Here is a 23066-nt window from a genome sequence, read left to right as displayed (position 1 = left end):
TGAGTTTTCTTCTTTGGGAGCCATTTGTCCTAACAGACACGACACTCCCCCCCCACCCCCGTTTTTGGAGCTCTGCCTCCCACTGCAGTTGCTAAACCCACTGGACAATCAGTCCGCCACGTGCTCCTCCCTCGGCTCTCCTCCCCTACGAAGCTCCTTCCAGAAATCACGCTTGGGCTCCGTGTTGTAAATCCCCAGCTGCTTCTCTTGGTCTAGGTGGGGAGCAGCTTGAAAATCGTTAGAGCGTGTAATCCGTTAAAGCACAAAGAGGCACGTGTTTAAAAAGTACGGGATCTCAGGAACAAACCATTCAGTTCCTGTAGCCATTGCTCAGGGAAAGAAAATCCTCTGCCTACCTGGATCAAATCATTTCAGAAGACGGCATCGGGGAACAGCAACTGCGCCCCTTCTTCATATTCAGGATTGCGGTCTCTGCATTACCTGCCCACAGAGCCCAGGGCCGTGGACTGCAAGCGCCTCGGCCCCCAAAATGAGGACAGCACTTCATTCCCTCCCCCACAGAATGGAGGTTTGAGAAAAGGATACCAGGGAAAACCAGAATAAAACAGAAATGCCAGAGCAGAGAGAAAGCTGAAAGAATTCTGGGGGTAAAAGGTACCCCCCCACACACGTGGCCTGCATTCACTACCAAACCTGTGAGATGCCCCCCCAATACACGTGAACCGCTGGAAGTGCCCTTGTAAGAAAACACGGCAAGCCGCGTTGCACTGACCCCGAGTGCCGGCAGGGGAAGAACCCGCCAGGTGCCAGCGCCCGGCGAGCCCCCTTGTTTCTGTTCACCGGCCGTATTTCGGAGACAGCGCGGCTGGCACCCTGACCCGGGAGGGAGGGAGGAATGGCGCAGAGGCCACCTGGATGGGTCCGTCAAAGACATCCCAACGCCACGCTGTAATTCTCGCCGTGTCTGCCTTTCTGCCTTGGCAGCGAGGTGGGCCAAGGCATGGAAGCTGCGGTGCTGCTTTCGCTCAGGGCTGCTCAGCGAGCTGCAGATGTTTTGCTGGGAGCCCGGGGCATGCTCTTCAGCGTTCGCATGCTTCATAAACGTACGCGGCTTCTTCGGAGCGATTTGGCTGCTTTGGGCGAGCCAGGTTTCGGCCACGACAGAATCCAGCACCGGGCGTAACTGCTTTAAACCTTACGATTCCACCAATATGTGATTCAGTTCACACCTCACCAGTCACTGGCCCCAGTAAATTTTATATATATGCATATCCACACTCAGCAATTTAGTATCTTGTTCATAAAGCAGTTTTATAATCCTATTCATTTTCAATATTTACATGTTTTTATTGTTCTATTGGTTGCATTTATAGCATTATAAGTGAATCATTCCCTTTACTGTGACTGATTTTTAGAAATGCTTACTCTTGTAGCTCTCTATAGTAATTCTACAAAACACTGGTCAGTAACCTCAATAAAGATGAACACCGAAAGATGAACCCTGCAGATACCAGAGCAAAACAGTGTGAGCTGGTGAAGAAAATCCATTGTAGGCCACTGAGTATTTCAATCCAGCCTATTTTATGAAGCCGAGAAGCCAGAACAGGATGGGAGCTTCCATAACTGCTTCCAGGAGAAGAAATGGATTTCTGTTTGCACTGGGAAAGCTCAGGAGAACTGGGTTCTCTTTCATCTCTGCTTCTGAAATGCCATCACCATCGTCTAGAGCAGCGTTTCTCAACCATGGCAGCTTGAAGACGGGTGGACTGCAACTCCCAGAAATCCACCCACCTTCAAGTTGGCACGGTTGAAAAAAGCCGATCTAGAGAATTCAAGGAACTTCACTGCAAGCCTCGTTAACGGCTTCCTCTGTCCTAGTTCGGCGGCTGTGGGCAGGAGACAGGGCTGCCCCGGCGCGGCACAGCGGCTTCAAAAAACCCCGTCCCCTCGCAAAATGATGGATCGAATCCACTCAAAATAGAGTTCAAAATTAGTTCTTTTATTCTTGTGTTATTTGGACAGAAAGCAAAGCAAGTGTTTAATCAATGTTCAATCAATGTTGATTAATATATATAATTTCTTTAGTTTCCTGTAATATTTATTACAATAAAATATATGCCCAACAAGGCTAACAATAAATGTAAGTGCCCTACTAGGCTACCCAAGTTGCTGTCAATTTTCTTGCCCAACTAGGCTGCACATTCACACAGAATACTTACATACACTCTCAACACAGTTGATCAGGCTGTGCTAGAGCGGGCTGGGAATCGGACTCAGGGCGTCCCCTGCTCCAACAAGCGTCGTCTCGCACTTCCAGGTGGGAATGGTTTCCATCCTTTCTTTTATACCCAGCTTGTTTACTTAAAATTCATCCAGGTCATCTCCATCCAGGTCGTCCAGGTACGGTACATGCCAGGAACATTTCATGTTTGGTACAGTTGTTGCCATGGTACCTCTCGTCCCGTTATCTTATAAATTTATGATGTGTCACTTTATTCCTTACACCCACCAGCATTCCAGCCTTATCATGGTTGAGAACTCATTCGTACAAGGTATCCAGCGTACATTCCAACATTCCTTCATGCCAGCAACGTGAGTTTCCTAGTAAAGTTCGTGAATAGGATAAACATGGCTGTTCTATGGCTATATGATTATATATATAGAAGGCTTAAATTCATTACATAACCATCAGCAAGCCACACACGATGCCATCCGTTTCTAGCTCTCCAGCGGTCACACTCCCACTGATGTCGATCCTCTGCCTCCTTTGCTCAGGAGAAGCATCAGGTGTTCTCAGCAGGTCGGGGAGCCACATCAAGGACAGCTCAGCAGAAAGCCCAGAAGGGGAGAAAAAGAGGCCGCGCAGCTTCTGCACGGCCAGTTCTGAAAGGAAGGGGGTTTAGGCTGCCAGAACACCGCCCTGGATCCTTCCCCAGGCGTGGACCGTGCCCGTGTACGTGCTACAGCTCAAAGTGGACGGTGAATCTGAATCCTTTCGGCCTGGAGGCTCCCCTCCTCTTCCTCCAGATTTACGTTTGGAGGCTTCCCACGTGTTTCCTTGTTGGCTCCGACACAAAGAAAACCTGCCATTGTCAGGAAAAGAAAACATTAGAGTTCCTGCCTACAAATGGCCCAAGACTTGCAGGACCTCCCGTTCCAGAATGAAGACCTGCCCCGCCTGCCGTCTCCCTCCGTTCAGCTTTTCTCTCCTCCACAAACAGAGCAGAAGGGACCTTCCTTCCCCTCCACGGGCCTTGGGGAAACGCCCGATGCCTGGCTCCAGATGAGCCTTTTCTGCTTAGCCATCTTGTTCAGGGCAAGAGGAGGCACGGGCTGAGGGGCCAAGACGCCACGCCTGTGGGCTGCCGACCGAGCTGGGCTCACTCACGTCTCCGCGCTCTGGAGAGCAGCAAAGGGATCCCTTCTCTAAGAGCAGCCGTTCCTCAAAAGCGCCTGCTTGAAGCGGGGCTGGGGCTAGACAGAGCAAATAGCTACTTAAAAGCTGCTGGTCTTCGTACCTGCAGAACTGGGCACTGCCAGCGGCTCGCCGTCGAGTTTCACGGCCATCTGAAAAAAATAAGGTAAGCAACAGCGCCTTAGTTTTGAAGAACCAAGAGAAGCCTCCGGCATACAACTCTACAATTCCAGCCTAAGGTCTGTGTCTGTCCTCCCAGCACAACCTTGATTTTGGCTGAAGGACTTGCTCATAAGAGCATACACACATAGACATACACGTGGTGAAATTAGACCTTGGAGATGGTTTCCTGAAAAACAGATCAATTCCTGCTAGTCCGATTCCTAGCAAACGCTTTCACGATAGCCAGATGGACATTGGGCACCACGCCTCTAGATACCACTTGCAAGAGAGTAATGGCAGGAGTGGTTATGAGTCTGTCTTCTGTTTGCAAGCCCTACAGAGGCATCCGGCTGGCCCCTGAGAAACAACGTTGGGTCCTGTGTAAGCGGGTGGCCACAGAAATTGAAATTAAAAACAAATTCAAGTCCATTGTCTGAAACACAAAGCAAGTGTGAGAGTTCTTCTCCGCAGATGGTACAGCTAGGTGGCACGCAAAGTAACTCCTGGGAAAGTTTCATAGAATCCTAGTGTTGAAAAGGACATCAGAGGTCATCTAGTCCAGCTCCTGCTCCACGGAAGATGTGCTGACCCAGCCTCTCCTGGAAGGTCCCCAGCAAAGGAGAACTCCCCACTTCACGTGGCAGCCGGTTCCTCGCTGACGGTTCCTGATAAGGAACCGGGTCCGATTCCCGCGGCTCCTGTTCTGGTCCTGCCCTCTGGGACAAGGAAGGACAAGGCCCTTCTCTGTTCCGAGGGACAGCAATTCCAATGTTTTAAGATGGCTAGCATGTTTCCCCTTAGTAATATTTTCTGTAGGCTAAGCGGTTTCCAGACACTTTCACCATTTACCTGGTTAGCAAAGCAGCATCACCCTGCTGGCTCACCCTTAGCGTGTGGGCCACAATGACCCCCAGGCCCTTTCCCCACGTACTACTGACAAGCCACTTCCCCATCCTAGACTCCTGCCTTTGGTTTTTTCTACCCAGCTGCAAAACGTGGCGCTTCAGGTCAGCCCTCTCTCGATCTTTCTGAGCCCCCTCCCTTCCATCTAAAGCGTCCGCTGCCCCACCCAGCTTTGCGCCGTCTTGAGAACTTGGCGACTCCCCGGAACTCTGTCCCACAAGCCGCTAACAAAATGCTGAGCCGCACGGGGCCCACCCGAGCCTTCTCCCCAGCTGAATCGGTGCAGTCATTCAGCCAACGTTTCACTTTTTATTACAACAGGCACATAAAAAAATAAAGCCTTACGTTCTGGCTACTTACAGCAAGAATGTTTTTAAAGGTTCTTTCCCCATTTCCCCCTCCGGTTTGTTAACTGATTGCACTTTCATGTTTTCTGAAGCTTTTCAGTTTTCACTCTTTCGTTCTGCTCTCAGCCCATCAGCTGCTGTTCTGTAGCGGGCCGGGTTTGACCAGCTTGCTCGTGGCCGGAGCGGCCTTCACGGCTGGGGCTGCTGACCTTCTTTACCCCTGGGCCGCGGCTGTCTGCGGTTGGCCTGGCTGGTCTCAAGCTGCTGAGATTTCTTTTCCTCTTCCCAAAGTCCCCAGCTGCCTCAGCGCTGTGGGCACGGCTTCAGCACTTGCTCCCCCCAGCCGCTGACCGGGTCTTTTAGCTCTGCTGTGGCTGACCGCTTCCCGCCGCTTGGCCTCCTCACCCCTTCTCCACTAGCTGGACTCTTCCAATGGCCGCTGCCCTGCTGTCACTTGGCCAGCTGACCTCTCGGCTGCTCTCTCTAACACAGTGACGGCAAACCTTTTGGGCTCGGCATGTCAAAAGTCTGGAAAATACCTAAGGTGACTCTGCTGGCGTGGCACACGCCTCCGCCCCCCCCCCAAAAAGGGAAACAATTCTCATTTATTTACAAAAAAGGCAGTCCAGTCGTGTGGTGCTACGTATTACATAAAGAATGTCAAATAATTACAAAAATGAAATACGAGTAAAATGAAGTTTCTTTGGTAACTCGAATAGGGAGAATAGTTGTTGTCAGGTGTTGGTGAACACTGGGATGTCACCTTTGACACGCGTGTCGCAGGCTCACCATCACTGCTCTAGGACCTCCCTCATCACCGCTGGCGGACTCTGCCAGCTGAACTGGGCTCTTTGAGTTGGTGGTCCTGCCTGCTGGCTGTCTTGCCGGGCAAATGCCCCCCCCCCCCGCTGGTTGGCCCCTCCAGTCGAGTTCCTGTTTCCTTGGCCGCTTCTCTTGGGGGCTTCAGAGCCTTCCCCGACCCGCCCAGCCCGTCTGGCCATCCAGCCTGCTGTTGAAAGCCAGCTCTCCTCCAGTCTTGCCCCAATCCAGAAAGAAGGAAGGGGAGGCGGGAGGGCAGCGGAAGGGGCTCCGACCACGCAGCTGTCCCCACCCCCCACATTTATTCCCTGTGGTTCTACAGGAGCGAATCATAAATCTCTACCTGAAAAGTTTCTCCTCATTACACTGACTGCTTTCCAACGAGCCTTCCCATATTTCCAGCAACAGTGGGGGTCCTGGCATGGTCGTTGTCTACTGGATTTGCCCTCCCAGGAGAGGCTCGTGTGGACTTTTTCCTCTTAGCCGCGAATGTGCTCCAGGTCTTGGGTGCCCCGCGCCCGCACAGCCAGAAGCAGGGCCGAGACAGACCTCGAGCAGCCTGGACGCGCGGCAGCCAAGGAAGAGCCTTCCCCAAGAGGGCCCAGAGGGGAACAGCAAGAGCCCCTTTCTCCTGAAGCGGACCCTCGCTACGCGGAACACCAGGCCTCCCCAGGCCAGGGGAGCGTGCCCCTTTCCTAGCATGGCTCCTGGGGCCCCTCAGCCGCCGCAAATACTTACTGGACGCGGAGGGCCATCTGGAAGCGAGGCCCCCTTTGGGCTGCAGCTCCCCAGGAGGGCTGTGGGGCAGGGCGGGGGCTTGATTTCAGCATTCTCCCTGCATCTGGAAAAGGGCAGAATGGAACAGAGGCAGTCTGGAACCCCCCTTCTTGACTCCAGCCCAGCCCAGCCCAGCCCAGCCCCTTCCCACTCTCCCCAGTTCCCATGGACACTTGTCCTGCTTCTCTCCTGCAACGCTTCTCCTTGCGGCTAATTTGGGAAGGGAGGTGCCCAGAAAACAGCCCCGGGGCCTCTGATCGAGGACAGAGCCGACAGTGGCCTGAGTCCTGCTGGGCAAGTGCTTCACGGAAGGCGTAAGGAAGGGGTGAAATGGAAGAAAGGCTCTGCCCTCCGCTGTCAAGGAGTGTGGAGTGAGAAAGGGCCGTGCAAGGATTTTGGAAGGAGTCTGGAAAGCTGTCGCTGCGAGGCTCTGACTTGACACACAAAGGGGGGATGATCTTTGGGCACAAGCTGTCATCCCCACCGTGCGCCAGCTGAAAATGGAGGTTAACCAGCAGGGACCTCCTCCATGGCCAGGCAGCGCCCTGTCCCTGGCACTACACAGAACGGGTGCCCTGTCCGCTGGCTCTGCCCCTTTTTGGAAGAAGAAACCGATTCCAAACTCAGCACCGAAGACGACTTACTGCAGCCAAGGGCACCCGACGGGCCCCACGGGGTGAGCCTTGGCCTTTTTCTCCAGCTGCAGCTGGACCGCCTCTCCCACTCTCTTTCTGCCATGCGGGGGCCAGTGAAGCAGGGGGGCACGGCGCTGCTGCCCGGCAGTGGCAACTCCCGGGACAGGTTCAGGAGCAGAGGCCTCTTGGGGGGCTGCCGGGGTTCGCTCAGCACTATCCTCGGTCTGCTGCGGAAGAAAGAATGGGACCGTTCCACGCCCGGTAGCACACGTCCACCAGGGACAAAGGCTGCAGGGCGGAGAAGTATTTGCCTCATGAAACACGGGTTGTATCCGCCTTTCTGCCCTAGGGCACTGCGCCCCAGGCAGGCACGTATGAAGCCGAAGGGTTGGCCCAATCAAGATACGGTGCGCAAAGACTGTTCCCGTACACAGACAGTATTTCCCAACCCTCGCTTCCGCAGCAGCGGACCCGAGACCGTTTGCAGGAAGACCCAGCAAGCCTTTCTGCTCCCCTCCCCCTCCCAGCAGTCACCTGGCCTGGGCGGTGGGCTCCCAGCGATATCAGCTTCTCCCTTCCTTGCTGCAGGCTGAGGGTCTGCACCCAGGAGGCAGCGCCACACCCCGCCGACAGGCAGCCCACGAGCTGGGGAAGCTGCCTCTGCTCCCGGACTGCTTCCCGGATGACCAGGGCCGCCGGGTTACGCGCTCCTGAAAGAAGCAGCGGAACAATCTGAGGCCGGCTCCAGGCGGGAGGGCTGCAGGGCAGGTCCCCTCGGGGGCCGCTCCAAGGAAAGCACGCCGGGGTGCGCCGAGAAGCCTCTGGGCAGAGCAGGCGCCGGCAAAGGGGCAGGCGAGGGGGGCCGAAGGGCCCCGCCCCAGCAGCCAAGGGGGCCCTTCCGCACCCGGCCCTTCCCCTGCGGCTCACCTGGGCCAGACATCGGGACCCCGCACCGGAAGCAAAGCTCCTGGGCGGCCTCTGCAGACACATACAGGATCAGGCAGCCCAGAGCCAGGCAGCACTCACAGCGGGAAACGTTTCTCAGCGGGACAGCCACGCCGGCGGGGCCACCTGCGCAGGAAGGCAACGGCGGTGCAGGTCAAGGGACGCCATCCATTCAGCCCCCCCCAGCCCTGCATCCCAAAGCAGACACGGGGCATTCTTTTTTTAAAAAATGAAATTAATACCAAGCACACATCCAGGATCGTGCACCTAGAAGCCATCTTATTTTGCCCAAGCCACAAGCGCGCCTCCAAGCCCAACAACATTTTGGCATCATCCGGAGCCAGTACCTGGACTATGGCTTATCTCTAGAGGACCATTACAGGTAGTCCTCACTTAACAACCATTTGTTCAGCGACCGTTCGAAGTTACGATGGCACTGAACGAAAGGTACTCAGTGCCTGTCCTTGAAGTTACTGCCGTTGCAGCATCCCCACAGCCATGTGATCAAAATTTGGGCGCTTGACAACCTGCCTGCATTTATGACCGCAGTGTGTGCTTCAGCTTCTCCCACCCACCCATCTCCGCCCAGCCTCTGTCCTTTTGGCCACCCTGCACTCCGCAGCTGCCTACCCCTGCCGCCCCCCGCTGACCTTCGCTGTCTTCTTCCTCTCGCTGCTGGCCCAGGATCCAGGGGCTGGGTGAGGGCTCGGCCCTGGGACACGCATGGCCGGGCAGTGGAGCATCGTCTGCTGAAGGGAGCTGGCAGGACCCAGCCGGGGACGAGGCAGCAGGACAGAGTCGGCGGAGGAGGCAGGGTGGCGGTGAGGGGGCTGGTGGCTCCCTGGGTGGTGGCACCCAGTTGGTGTTGTGGGAGCCTTTATGAAGCCTCCGTGACACCTTGTGAAGTTTCCATGAGGCCTCTACAAGCCCTTGTGAGGCCTTGCATGGTGCCCACAGCTGCCACCTTTGCCTGGAGAGCTGTCAGCGGGGGGGCGGCAGGGGTAGGCAGCTGCGGAGTGCAGGGCAGCCAAAAGGCCAGAGGTGGGGGGAGACAGGCAACTGGGGGGAACTGAAGCGGGGGCGAGTGCGGCAAGCGGTGGAGTCTCGTCCGCCAAAGGGAGCTTGCCGGGCCCGGCTGGGGAGGAGGCAGCTGGACGGAGCCAGCAGTTTGCGCAGGGCAGAAGAAGCATGAGGTCTTCGCCTAACGACGGTTACAGCAGCGCGGTCACACGATGTTTCACCTAAAGACCACTTCGCTTAGTGATGGAATTCCGGTCCCAATTAGAGTCGTTAAGTGAGGACTACCTGTAATGTTGCTGGAGAGCAGCTGTTGAGGTCTTCCTCTGCTTCCGAGCCACCAACGGCAAACTCTTCCCACTGCTGGGAGAGTCCAGGCTCCTCTGCTGCAGAGCCCGCCTGGAAGGCATGCAACCCAAAGGAGCGTGCCACGAAGCGCCTCTGGACGTCACGTATAGCGGCTCTGGGAAAGCATGGCACACCCTTCCCGAGCCCCAGTACTAGCTGCAGATGGGATGAGACCTGCCGTCTGGCACACTCATCCTCCAGGGGCTGGAAGGCAGCATCCCCCACCCAATGATCTCCAGCGGAGACCGGAGGTCCAACCAGCTGTACGGAACCAAGCTGGGGAAGGGGGCTCACGTGCTTCGTGCATCTGAATCCAGCTCTTTATCTCTTGCACACGAACGACTGCAGGCGTACCAACTCCTCTCCCAACAGGTTTAGGATACTGACCTGCCAGACTCAATGTGATGTCCTCCTTGGATACCTTTAAACATGAAAGGGGACATTAAAATTAGAGAGAGCTAACTCGGAACAGGAAGTGATTAAGAAGCGTAATAATATTGCAAGTGAGGAAGAAAAGTCACTGGGCACCTTTCAGGTAGGTGGTGGGTACACAAAAGATACCCAGCAGCCCGATTTGTGGGAAGAATGGTTCCAAGAGAAGCGTAACTCCGGGACTGAGAAGAAACTCCCTCCACATTCTGCTCATTCCAAACTGCACTGGCTAACCTGTAGCTGTTGCTTCCTTTGGCTTCCCCTTGCTACTCCTAAATTCTGAAATCTGGGCAAGAGAACGTCAGGCAGGACTATATGACAGATGCTTGCTTAGAGTAGACCGGTTTGGGTTTTCCTAGAGAGCGTTTGAACTATGCAAGCAAAGTGGACTGTTGCAAAGGATTCCCGAGAAGCTGCCAAAATCTCTGCTTTTGTGCCTTTTCCGACAGAATGGCAGGGGCTGGTGAGTCTGAACCATTTTTCTTTATTAACGAAATCGGGCACTGTAGCTGAATGCTTCACAAAGCCAAGCGCAGTTTGGAAGGAAATTTGCTAAGCATCATCGCCACTAACAACCACGCTGCAACTTGCTTGCGTCTTCTCAACACCTCCCCGCTCCTCCCCTCAAATCCCAATGCAAAGTTTGAGCTACCTCAATGCCCGCGATGTGGGGAAGAGAGACGGCTCCAACTCGGACGTCCAGGGACGCGGCCGAAAAGCTCACGCAATCCCCGTTTCTCAGCAATTTTGCCTCTGTCCTGGGCGGCCTGGCCTCTGGCTGCACGGAGCTAGGAAGGACGTAATCCACACCCGAGCGCTTGCAAACCTTGTCCATCTTAGCACAGATGTGCAGCAGCTCTGAAAGGGGCAGCGAGAGGCCAGTAAGGATCCCTCTGAGCTCCCACGGCCCGGAATGAGAATCAATACGAGATGCGCGGGCGGTCAAAGCCACGATGGCATTTGGTCATGGTCCCTAACAGGAATAATACGTGCTGTAGGCATAATGGATCTTGGCTTCAGGAAGCGTTTGACAAAGTCTCCTGTGACATTCTGGTTACGAAAGCTGGTCAGGAGTGGGTGGATGGCAGGACAGTTAAGGGGTCCAGGCTGCCCCAAAACTGTATTCAGAGAGGGCTCATCAAGTCAAAGAGGCGTGTTATGGGATGGTGCAAGGTTCAGACTTGGCTGTTCACCCTTAATTTTATTTGTTCAGTTTATAACCACTGTAACCAGCAGGACTCTCAGCAATTTACAAGGATATACTGAAGAGAAATACAGCGTCCATAGTAAAAAAAAAAAAAAAAAGTAACATTCCTAACTCCCCACCCCCAATATAAAATATAAAAACATTATCACCATTATCTCGGTTACTGTGTGCCCTCCAAGCCATCCAGGCTTTAGTGGCACCCTTTGGGCATCAACAAGGGCCAGAGCCTGGCGAGATGACTCGGCCCCCTTCACATCGAGACAGCGGGCACAGGCTGTTCCTCCTGGGATGTGGGGGAGCCGTGTGTATGAATGACTCGGATGAAGAGAGGGAGGGAAATCTTATTACACTGACAGATGGACTACAGCTGGGTGGGACAGCTAATACCCCAATGGCAGAAAAGGAGAAATTCAAAATGCTGATCACGGATCCAAATAAATAAACCGCTACTGCGGGTAGCCGGACAGGTTAGAAACACGGGCTGGAAATAGCCCAGTGAAATGGAATAGAGACGCGTACGGAGTTCCTCGCTTAGAAAACAGCGGAATGCACGGGTACAGGACCCTGGGTCCTTGGCTTAGAAAGGGTCCTTGTGAGCGTGACGCGGCAGTGCGATGGGGCTGCAAAAAAGCGAGCGCGCTTTTGGACACGGAGCCAGGGGTTGGACTCGGTGGCCCTTCCGCCCTAGGCCCCTACGATTCTAAACCAGGGCGCTTTGAGTGACTGTGTGTTCTTGAATCAGGCAGTTGCCCTCTAGCCCTGCTCCTGGCTGTGACGCGGAGCAGGTGCGCTCCAGAGGCCAGGCGAGAATTTCCTCCGCTGCCGGGCCTTGAATCCAGGAGCTCTGGAACGCGGGGCATGCGCCGAGCTGCGGCCTCTTCCATGCCCCGCTTTGCCGCAGTCACAGATCCACCCGCTGGCCTTCCCCCGGAGAAGAATGTGCACGCCAGACCCGCCTTACCTGGAAGTATTTCCCGGTTCTTCTGGACTGGCCGCAGCATTGGCTCAAACTGCATCCTTATGGACGTCGTCAGCTCCTCGGCCAGGTCCTGAAAGCTGGACTGGATGGATCGCTGAAACAGAAAGCGGGACTGGAGCAGCCTGCACCAGCCGCCTGGTCAAGCCAAGTTCCTCCTGCTCCCCAAAGAGCAGAGGTGGGAAGGGGCTCGTGCCCCCTTCTGCCAGAACTCCCCGAGGGAGGGGGCGCCGTCTTCCCTCGGCCAGGAGGGGCCATTAGGGGACGCGGCGTATCCAGAGCTCCAGCTTGCAGCCCACAGGAAAGGCAGGTGCGGACCAAGTCGAGGGTGATGCTGGAAGCTTCCTCTCCGGAAAGGTGGGATTGAAGGAAAGGAAGAGGGTACAGCCAGTTGAAACGACAGAGCCCCTTTTAGATGAACTTCAAATCGCTCGCAAAAATCGATTTATGTTACGACTGCTTTCAGATACGAGAGAAACTGAAGAGGAAATAAGCTCCTTAGACCGATGAAAGACCCCGTTGGCCTCAGGAACGGAAGACGAAGTCAGTGTTTCTCAACCTTGGCAACTTTAATACGTGTGGAGTCATGCCAGTTTAACTTGGTCTCCTTTTATGATAGAGTTACTATCATAAATTGATTGATTGGGGAAATGCTGCGGATATAGTATACTTCGACTTCAGCGAGGCTTTTGACTAAGTCTCTCATAGCATCCTTATCAACAGAACGGTCAAATATGGGATTGACAACTCAGCCATTAGGCGGATCCACCTTTGAGCTGGCTCAAAGATCAACCGCAAAGGGTACTTATAAACGGCATCAATTCTACCCGGAGAGACATCTCAAGTGGGGTCCCACAGGGCTCTGTTCTGGGCCCGGTGCTGTTCAGTGATACGGACAAGGGAGCTGAGGGAATGTTTCCCAATTTGCAGACAATACAAAGCTAGGAGGGATGGCTAATACTTGGGAGGAGAGGGAAAAAATGCAAAAAGACTTAGGCTAGGACAGTGGGTAGAAACAAAGAAAATGAAATTAAACAGGGAGAAATGTAAAGTCATGCATCTAGGTAAGAAAAACGAAAAACATCATAGGGGAATTCTGGCTCGAGAGCAGCACATGTGAGAAGGCCTTGGGTGTACCAATGGATCACACGTTCAACATGTCCCCACAGTGTAATGCAGTTGCAAAGAAGGCCAATGACATTTTAAGGAGCATCAAGAGGGGCACAGAATCCAGATGGTGGGAGATAATTATCTCACTCTGTGTTGCTCAGGCCTCACTCGGAGTATTGTGCTCAGTTCTGCACACCCCCGTTTGAAAGACATCGATAAACTGGAGCAAGTCCAGAGAAGGGCTACCGAGATGGTGAAAGTGCTGGAAACCAAGTCCTATGAGGAATGGTTAAAATGGGATGCTTAGCTTGCAGATGAGGAGGAGGAGGAGAGAAGACATGATAGCTGTCTTCAGATACCTGAAAGGGCTGTCGCACTGTGCTCCAGAAGGTAAGACTAGAACCAATGGGATGAAGCTCCAAGGATCTAGACTACGGATTAGACGTTAGGTTACCACATGGATGGTTCCTTCCCCTTCACTGGGCGGTTTCAAATATAGGCCAGATAGCCATCTATCGGGGATGGCGCGCAGGTCCATCTCTCACTTGCCTCCTTTAGCTCAGGGAAGCCAAAGATTCGGGGCCTGTGGCTCTCCCTTTTGAGACTGCTGATCAAAACTGGTTCATGTTTATCGAAGCCACGGCTGCCTACACGATCTGGTCAAGGCTGATTGATGCAAGCAAGTGGGATCTGGGCCTCTGGCTGCTGGGAATGCCGCTGAGAGTCAGTGGACCCCCGTGCTGGGCTTTGTAGCCCCCAGGTTGCAAGACGACGTTGCATGGAGCAGGTGGGAAAAGAGTCCCTCGTTTGGGCTGGAAGGCAGCTATAGCGACAGTTGGAGGCTCTTGCGGAAAACAGGGTGGGTGGGAGGACAGCCCTGCCCCGGGGCTTTAGCACAAGGCAATGCTTGCAGGAGGAGGAGCCAGAATCAGGAAAGGAAGCATTATTGGCTTCATGGCGCACCTGGGAAATACCGCGAGTCTCAAGGCGACCCAAAGAGAAGATGCCAGGAACCAGTTTTTCAAGGAGCAGAAACTGTAACAGGCTCTACGGAGCCGTCTTTGGGCAAGGCCTAGGCAACCCGGGAGAGCCGCCTTCGACCTCCCACCGGGCCCTGGGATGGGCTCGTTGAAGAAGGCGGCTCTCCTTCGGGCACAGAGGAAATGGCTGATTCAGGGACACGGAAACGCCGGTGCTGTCCCTTATTTCCCTTCATGAACCATCTCACGCAGCTGGACTAGGAACCCGAGACTGCTGACGTCACACGCTTCTCCACAGCTGGCACACTGGAGAGGGGCACAGGGGTCATCCCATCAGTCCAGCTGGGACCCCACCCTGCAAGATGCCTGGAGTCGACCCAAACGCTTGGCCATTTTTTGGAACCATGGGGTAACCTCACCTGGAGCAGGTCAAGTTGCTGCCACAGCTTCTCTATGACTGAATCAAAGATGGTGTCCTTCTGCTTGTGAATGAACTCCTCCATCACTGCCTTCATTCTCTGGAAATATCCCGGGCCAGAAAGTTGGGAGCACACTGCAAAGGGATTTTGCAAGTTGGCCCTGCCCTGTCATGCAACTGGCGTCCCTAAGCCTGCCCCGGGGGATCGGCGAATGCACCACGCTGTTCTCTGCCTCAGAGGCGCAACCAGGTTTCCTTGCCTGAGCTTGTGGACTCACTTATGCCCCCAAGCATTTCCCCTTCGTGCACACTGGGGTTCTTTCCCCCTCAGGCCCTGCAAAGGGAAAGCCAGACCTACAGCAGGCCTGGTGTGTCCAGCGATGCAAAGCGAGCAGCTTCCTTCTTATGGAAGGATTATTAGCCGGATTTATATGTGAGACTAAACCATAAATGACAATTTTCTTGGGGCTGCTTCTAGGCTTTTCTCCAGCGTAGGGCATGTCGAGTCTCCCCTGCCCTCCCACCCAATTCAGCTCAGGGAGAGACTGTCCTCCAGGTAAATCACCAGGTGTCACTGCAGGCCCTGGGTGGGACCCAGCTGTACAGGATGCCGGGAGCTCCCCTGCAATACATTACCTGCATATGCTGGTTCCATGCTAGCCTGAATCTCTGGCGTCAAGAGGCGGGAGATCATCCGCTGCTTTTTCGTAATGCAACCCGTCTGGTCCAGGGTAAAGTTAAACAACTGGGAAGAAAGAGGGGACGTGATGATCCTGCCAGGGTCCCACGCCCCATAAACATACCCTCACGGCGCTCCCCTTTCCTGTGATCTCCACCCTTGAGCTCCTGCCTTCGCAGAAGGTCACGGTGCCGCGAAGCCCCCAGTGGAAGTCCTCCGGCCACCCATCCCCACGGCCTCACCCTCGCTCGAGCCGCTTCCATCTGCTGACCATAAATGGCACGTACAGCTTCAGCAACCTGACTGTGCTGGCGCAGTTTACGCTCGAGATCTTTGAAGAAGGACTTCAGCTTATCCAGGAGGGCTTTAGTGAAGCACTCAATGGAGTTTGCCAACCTTGAGCTCCAAAGGGAAAAGAATTGCAAAGGTCCGTTAGACAACCAAGTCTGCTTGGCGCTATGCCACCTGCTGCCACCTGTTCTGCGGAAGCAGCTTCCTGGGTTATCGCCTTCAAAGCCCCGGGCAGAGCAGCACTAGGAGTCCAAGACCCTCGTCTTTCACAGACAACCCACCCAAAGAGCAGCCCTCGCGTGGAATCCCGCAACGGGAGGGGAGAGGATGGAGGCAGCCCTGGGACCCCTTCCCCACCACTACTCTCTTCTCTCACGGAGGAAAATATTCCTCTGCCCCCGAGCCAGAGCTGGGAAAGAGCATCAGTGGAAGCGCCCGCCAACAGCGCAGACCCCATCCGGTCATGCTACAAGCACATCAGGTTTGCAGCTGCGTGTCTGGTCGACCCCCCGAGTCCTTTTGCTTTCATTTCGTAGCCTGGAACGCTGCTCACGACCGCAGCCTCTCTGTTATGGGACCACCACCTGGCCTGTTTGCGTAATCATCCTGCCTTCCGGGAAGGCTGGCGCTGTGAGCGGCCAGGCCACATGCCCCGCCCCGCAGCCTCCCTGGCAGTCTAAGTGCCAGACAGCGTCCAAGTCTGAATACACAGACTCAGACTCAGGCACGGGCTTTAGCACGCATGCACGCACGCATGCCCAAGACAGAAATAAAATTTTACTCTTTGGAAGACAAAGGCAGAACTTGGGGACGGGAAGCAAGAAGCTGCTGGGCCAACCACCTCCCCAAAGCTCTGATAAGCAGCTGGAACCACCTCAGGAATTTAGGGAATGTCCAGAGACAAACAAGCAGGACTTTGGGATTCAGGTTATTCCTAAGAAATAAATAACTATTCTAGTTAGGCGATGAGTTGAGATTTAATTTATTTTGCCTGTGAGTGTTACAAACTTGATTTTCTCTTATTTTTATTTCTCTGCACAAGCACCAAATTCTGTGTAATTTCAGACTGAGTTCAAGATTTACTTTTCTTTTTACGATTTCTTGGGAGCCGATATATAACTTGAAAGCCATTTCTCTCCCAAGATTACAGTGGACCCGCACTACCCTCTGGTCTGCCAAGAGCATTAATATATCATATTAATCATATATCATATTTTTGAGTTTCTTAAAAAAAAAACAACCCTTGATTTAATTTATCTCTGTTGAGATTGATTTATGTCACAAAAAGAAGAGGAAGCCCTGAAAACACATACCTTTATACAAAAGGCCAGGAGGCTGCATTATCAAAATGATTCCACTTTTACCTTTTGTTTGGCAGAAGGGCATTGCAGGTTGCTGAGGCTGGGCTTAGGGGAGGACCATGGCCGAGACACTTCCTGGAAGCAGTACATTTTGGGGTGGCAGCAGTAACGACCAAGGCCAGGAGGTGGGCTCGGGTGTGCGGACCTAGTGGGCTTCTGTGGCTGGAGACTTGCAACCTCTGGCCTTTCACCCAGTTTCTCAGTCCCCGCGCAGCCGAAGAGTTGGGTTCAGAGGAGGAATCCCTGCTGGTTGGGGTGAAGAGGACCTACCTAAAGACCTCGTTCCAGGCTACAGAGATGACCCTGTGGATTGGCTCGGCAAGTTGTCTGTTGAAATCCACACACTGGTATCTGGGAGAGGTGTAAACGCCATGGTGATTGCATATTGCACGATAGGTAGAATGTGGGTAGCCAAACACCTAGAGCAGGGGAAGAGGCCTCCGTCACAGACACTCACTCCATTTCACCCTCCCCGCTTTGAGAGTGAAGTCCTGAGCGTACCCCACAATCGCTGTGGCCGACTCATGATACAGATTTGTATCCGGGGCTCTATGCCAGAACAGAAAACACATAAGCAACTGGCGTTTGTCAAGAATAACAAAGCAGCAAATGCCAATCCTGATTTCACGCAATGGCGCGGGAAGCCTGAACTGATGGTGAAGGGTTGCAGAAAGGGTCTTGGGGCAGCCTGAAGAGGGCCACCCTGTAGCCATTTCCACTCCCAGATCCCGCAGAAGAATCTGAAAAATAGTCATTCAACTGCTCTACGAATCTGCGACACAACAGGTCAGTCACTACAGAAGAATATTGCGGAACTGGAGACGTGCAGAGAGGAGAATATACGCAGCTCACTGTTCCGAGTGATCCTGGGCCTAATTCACACAGGGGGTTAGACAACATTAGAGGTAGGTTTTGTCTTGGATCAGGGAGACACAATCTATTTCCACCAGTCCTTTGTCATGGTCAGATCACTCCCTGGAGTCTGTAGCTTCCAAAGCCACAGCTGTCCACAGGGAGGAAGGGCCATACAGACCCATGGGTCCCACAGGGTTCCCAAGCGCATTTGGGCAGTTCTGCAGAGTATCTGATTGACCGGCTGAATACACAGCTGCTGGCGGCACTTGAGAGGATTACTCCTGAGCGCCCCCCTCCAAAGGACCCCTTGCTTTAGTGTTGAGATGAAGCAGGAGATACCTTGAGTGATGCTAGTGTAAAAGAAGGAATGTCATCAAACGTGGGCAACAGCTGAAATTCAAGAGCAGTGAAGCGAGCCCATGTCCCCACCGTTACTGCGCTTGCAAATAACTCCCCAGCATCTTGGTTCAAAGTTACCCAAACTTTATTGGGCACATCTGCACATAAGAACTGCTATGAGGCCATTGTGAAGAATTTGCTCAGCATCTGGGGGGGTTAAAATCATTCACATCTGCTCAGAGCTGGACATCAGCTGGGCTGGTCCTGCTGAGGTAACAGGGGCTTTGTCTGGCGTATGGATCCTGAGGAAGTGGACAGAGTACTCTGCGCAGCTTGTCCAGCCACCTGAACACTTGATCCCTGTACCACCTGGCCAGGGAAAGTTGCCAGGGAAATGATAGGAGGTCGGGTCTGGGATGGGACAAATGCATTCTTGAGGGGGTGGTATTTGCCTCTAGCCTTGAAAGAGGTGATGGTACATCTCCTTCTCAAGAAGCCATCATCTGACCCAGCTATTTTAGACAACTACCACCTTGTCTCCAACCTCCCCTTTTGGGTGAAGACTGCTGGCAGCTCCAGAGGATCCTGGAGGCCTTAGTCAGGATCCAGAAACTGCATGGTGTGAAGGGGATATGAACAAGGGGACCCCTCCGGGCAGCTTTTGGTATCACTGACCATAGTAGTTAAGTACTGGGAGTGGGAGGCACCATTTTACCATGGTTCTTCTCCTTCCAGAGAGGCCAGTTTCCATTGATGACAGTACATGGGGAGACTGAATCTATGGGAGCTCCAGAGCTGCAAGGGTTGGCCCTTTCCCCCTTGCTGTTTAATAGCAAGAAACTGCTGGGAGAGGTCTTCAGTTGACACGGGGTGAGATATCATCAATATGTGGATGATATCCAGTTATACATCTCTAACTCTGGCAAACAGCTGATGTGGAAGAAGTCCTGACCACTCGAGGCCGTTTGGGTCTGGATGGGGAAAAACAGGGTCAGGTTAAATCCTAAGGAGATGAACTGGCTGTGGATTTGAAGGCTACTGAATCTGGAAATATTCCATCTTTGACTCTAGACATGCCTCCCTGTGTGGAGCTGGGTTTGGTTTGGAGATTCTTCTGGACTCATGACTCTGGCTGGAGCAGCAAGTGGAGGCTGTGGCCAGGAGAGTTTTTATACAATTACAACCTGAGCACCACTTGCAGCCATTTCTGGATCAAGAAGTGTTATGCATGGACACTCAGGACCATCTTCACCTTGCAACTGGACACCTGTAGTGCACTCTACATAGGGCTGCCCTTGCAGATCAGCTGGAACCTCCAAGCTGCCTGGGTAATTATGGGCAGACCAAAGTCTGTCTAATACCACTACTTCAGGAACTGCACTGGCTTCTTGGAGCAATTCAAGGGGCTGAGTGTCATCATTAAATCCCTTCGTGGCTCGGACCCTGAATATAGAAGACTGCTGTCTCTGGATTGAGTCTGAGCACCCAGTGAGATCAGGAAGAGAGGTTTGGCTGTCTATAGGGATCCCAGGGGCAACCCTTCTCACTGAGGGCTTCCTTCTACTGTATAAACAGCTTCCTCCAGGATAGCCCTCTCCCCTCTTATGGGGTTTCTGAAACGTCATGAAGACCTGGAAGGCCTCTGAAGATGTGGAAGTTTCGCCCTCCTCCAGGGATGGCACCATTACTGGATGTTCATCTAAGCCTTTTTAAATCTCTATCTGGCATTCTGTAAAACCACTTAGAACCTGCAGAAATTAGTGACGTAGAAGTCCACGTTTGTAAATCAGTTAATTCAAGCAGATGACTACTTGAACACATCCAATTAAGGGTGGAGGCAGCGGGAATCATGCTGATTAATTTGAGCCAAATGGGATGACAGAAAATTAAAGATGAATCCAATGAAGCTGAATGATGAGAGATCCAGGACAGATCAAAGAAAAACGCTTAAAGGGCAACAAGACAAATTCAGGAGAACATCTCCATGAATATGCCACTGTTGGCCTGTCAACACAGGCAGTTGTGGAGCTCTCAGTCACTCATGCCCTAGTCATCTACCGAACAGACACTGTAATGCGCTCTACATGGGGCTGCCCTAGAGCATCTGGAAGCTTCAGCTGGTGCAAAATGCAGCTGTGTGGGCAGCTATGTGTGCTCCAAGGACTGCACATGTTACACCTCTGCCGTGAGCTGCATTGGTTGCCAGTCTGCTTCGTGCACCAGTTCAAGGGGCTGGTTATGACCTTTAAAGGCCTACATGGCACGGGGCCAGGTTATCTGAGGGACCGCCTCTTCCCGATTACATCTACCCGTCCCATCAGGTCCGGCAGGAGAGGCATGCTGCGGGTCCCGTCTGCGAACGAGTTCCATCTGACGGGACCCAGGAGGCGAGCCTTTCCTGCCGTGGCACCCGCTCTCTGGAACATCATCCCTCCCGAGGTGAGGTTGGCCCCAACCTTCTGGACAGTCCTTAAAACGTGTTTTCTTTAACGAGCTTGGGGACCCCCTGGTAATAGAGAGCCCACGTGTTGGCTGCATCGTGTGTAATATTCTCCCGCTTGTGGCCTTGCTTTTATTTTTGTTTACTGTTTTAATAGTTTTTCATTGGCTTTGTAGTATGTTTTAATTGTAGGTTTTACTGTCTGCCGCCCAGAGTCACTATGTGAGATGGGTGGCTATACAAATGTGGTAAATAAGTAAAAATAAATTAAAAAAACATGAATAGCAGGAAGGGCGCAGCCCTCTCCCGCCTCACCAGTGGCCTTTCTAAGCTGGCCAGATTTATTAAAACCACAGACTCCCAAGAGTTGGAAGGGACTCCCGGTTGGAATCATGTCCTCCCAGCTCTGTGCGGAGATGTAATGGAAGGCATGTGCAAGGAGGATGCTGGAATGGAGGGTCAAGGCTACCCGGAGGGAGGGAGGGCATTCCAGAGCGGGCACGGGGCAAGCGTCTTCTCAGCCCGCAGCAAGAGTGTGAGAAGAAGAGGAGGAGGAGGAGGAGGCTGGCCCCTCCCTGGAGTCTCGCGGGGTATATCCACTAGTGGCTTTAGCATAGGTTTAGTCTGGCAAGATCTGTCTGCCGAGTAAAGGAACTGGACTGGACTGAGCTGTCTCATCGTTGTTCTTGGGCTGGGCCTGACAGGAATCTACTCTAGGTCATCATTCAGCTTTTCTTTGAGGTCATCTAGATGCCCTCCAAGATCACCGTTTGGGAAGCCGCAGCGCTTTTCCTCGTGTTTTGAAAGAGCAGCTTATGCCGGCTACTTCAGTGTAGTTTCTTGGGAGGGGGCTGCATCCCCGAAGAAAGGTGGGCTCCAAACACAGACAGCATTTGAAGGCGAGGAAGTACTTACCGGCAAGCCCCAGCTTTTGACAATGGTTTCCGACAGCTGCTTGGCCTTCTCGGCACCATTCTGCAGGCTGGCAAGGATGAGGGCCTCAAAGTAGTGCCGCATGTCTTGGAGGCTGCCCCTGAGGGCCTCTCGGAGGAGAGCAGGAAGGCCCTGCAAGGCCTGCTGCAGGATCTCCTGGACCTGGGCCTGGTGGGCATCGTCCTGGACAAGAAGGAAGGGACGAAGCTGGGAACGGCAGCGCCTTAGTGAGCAACAGCCCTAACAGAAGAGCCCCCTGCAAGCGACAGCCCAGAGCAGCGGGACAACGCCAGCCCCTGCGGGGTGGCAGCCATTCTCTGCGGTGACATCTCCCCGTCCCCGCTTTTGTAAAACATGGCTTCCAAGTCAACGAGTCATCTTTTTGCTCCCGAGGTGAAGATGGCTTTCTGAAACGCCACCACACGCACCTGGACCAGGATGCAGCTTCACACCCAGGACAAAGGGAGCTTTGCCTTGCGAGGAGGAGAGGAAGACCCGGTGCCTGCTGAAAGTCCCCTCTTCCCCAGCCCCTGAGATTAGACGCTGGCTGTCAAGCTAAGGAGAACCTTACTGCAATTTCCAGCAGCCGAATCGAGGGAGGCTTCGGCTGCAACGAACTGGACCTTTCACCACCTTGATGGTCCTCTTCGACCTTGCCCCAATCTGTCCCCGTCCTTTTTCCATTTGCGGTGCCCAGAATTGGACACAGGACTCCAAATGGGTCTGACGGGGCAGTGAAACCATTATTTCCCGTAATCTGGACTCCCCGCTCCTAAGCTGCCTCCCCAGACTGACAAAGCATAGCTTATTTCTTCCAACCCTAATACAGGCCCACCGGATCCCTGATCTAACAGCAGGGTCTTAACTGCTTGTCGTGCCACCATCTACCTTCGATGCACCTCTAATTTCAAGGGAACCAAGAAGAAATGCCCCCCCGCCACCCCTTCCTAGCTCCTTTTCTAGCATGGCAGCCCCAGTGCAAGTCGAGCTTTCCTCCGCTGCCAGCAGAAAGCCACAGGGAGCGTAAGTGTGGCGGGGCTGAGAGATGAGCAGGCGGTGCCAGAGAAGCTTTCAGGCTGGGATAAGGAAAGACACAGGCCTCGCTTGCTGAGCGCCCGTGCCAGCCACGATCTGGACTGCCGACCTTCTACCGGAAGGGAGCCTCTCAAAGCTGCTCCTACCTCGGCTCTCTGGCTGGTGAGATAATTCACCATTTGACTTAGAACACAAGCCACATCCCGGATGACCTTCTCTGTGGCCACCATGCTGTGCTTCAGCGCTGTGTCAATAGCAAATTTCTTCAAAGCAGGAATTTCTGGACGGAGGAAGGAAAGGGAGTGAGTGGAGTCGTTCTCCCAAGCTCTTCTGCCAACCTTACAGCCCATGGAAAAGTTACGGTTCCAAATACCGTAACGCCCTCTACGAAACAGGCCGATGCATCATTTCTACTGAAGGAAGCTGCATTTGGAAGATCATGAGAAGCCCATTGATACATCCCGTCTGATATTTTTGGGTTGATAATATTATGCAAAGTTCTATGCGGAAATTTAATCTAGTTCCAAAAGAAGAAAATATACGTAGCTCAGAGTTGGAATGTGGAGTCCTCGGTGCTCTCTGCGCGTGGCTGTTTGCTTGCAGACGTTTCATTACCCGACTCGGTCACATCATCAGTGCGCGGGAGGGTGGGGTCTGCGCCCTGTTGACATGCAGTAGTTT

General features: G+C 53.5%; 1 protein-coding gene across 1 annotated transcript in view; it reads right to left on the bottom strand.

The window, feature by feature from the left end:
• Window positions 1–2106: 2106 nt before the first annotated feature.
• Window positions 2107–23066, bottom strand: part of NUGGC (nuclear GTPase, germinal center associated) — a 53727-nt gene continuing 32767 nt past the window's right edge. Inside the window, exons 17-31 of the mRNA XM_088148756.1 lie at window positions 22532–22665; window positions 21333–21533; window positions 17054–17202; window positions 15374–15533; window positions 15089–15197; window positions 14454–14587; window positions 11930–12041; window positions 10414–10619; window positions 9717–9750; window positions 7947–8090; window positions 7554–7729; window positions 7029–7246; window positions 6346–6448; window positions 3480–3528; window positions 2107–3044 (exon numbers count right to left, since the gene is read on the bottom strand). Of these exons, the coding sequence (XP_088004882.1) occupies window positions 2929–3044; window positions 3480–3528; window positions 6346–6448; window positions 7029–7246; window positions 7554–7729; window positions 7947–8090; window positions 9717–9750; window positions 10414–10619; window positions 11930–12041; window positions 14454–14587; window positions 15089–15197; window positions 15374–15533; window positions 17054–17202; window positions 21333–21533; window positions 22532–22665 (2045 nt within the window). The 3' untranslated portion in view covers window positions 2107–2928. The remainder of the gene's footprint in view (window positions 3045–3479; window positions 3529–6345; window positions 6449–7028; window positions 7247–7553; window positions 7730–7946; window positions 8091–9716; window positions 9751–10413; window positions 10620–11929; window positions 12042–14453; window positions 14588–15088; window positions 15198–15373; window positions 15534–17053; window positions 17203–21332; window positions 21534–22531; window positions 22666–23066) is intronic.

Source organism: Python bivittatus, unplaced genomic scaffold (assembly GCF_059951505.1).
Source record: "Python bivittatus isolate LINGU-HERP-01145 unplaced genomic scaffold, Pbiv_v1 ctg000590_np1212, whole genome shotgun sequence".
Taxonomy (NCBI): domain Eukaryota; kingdom Metazoa; phylum Chordata; class Lepidosauria; order Squamata; family Pythonidae; genus Python; species Python bivittatus.
The sequence above is the reverse complement of the archived record's forward strand: the minus strand, read 5'-3'. Positions and strand labels throughout refer to the sequence as shown.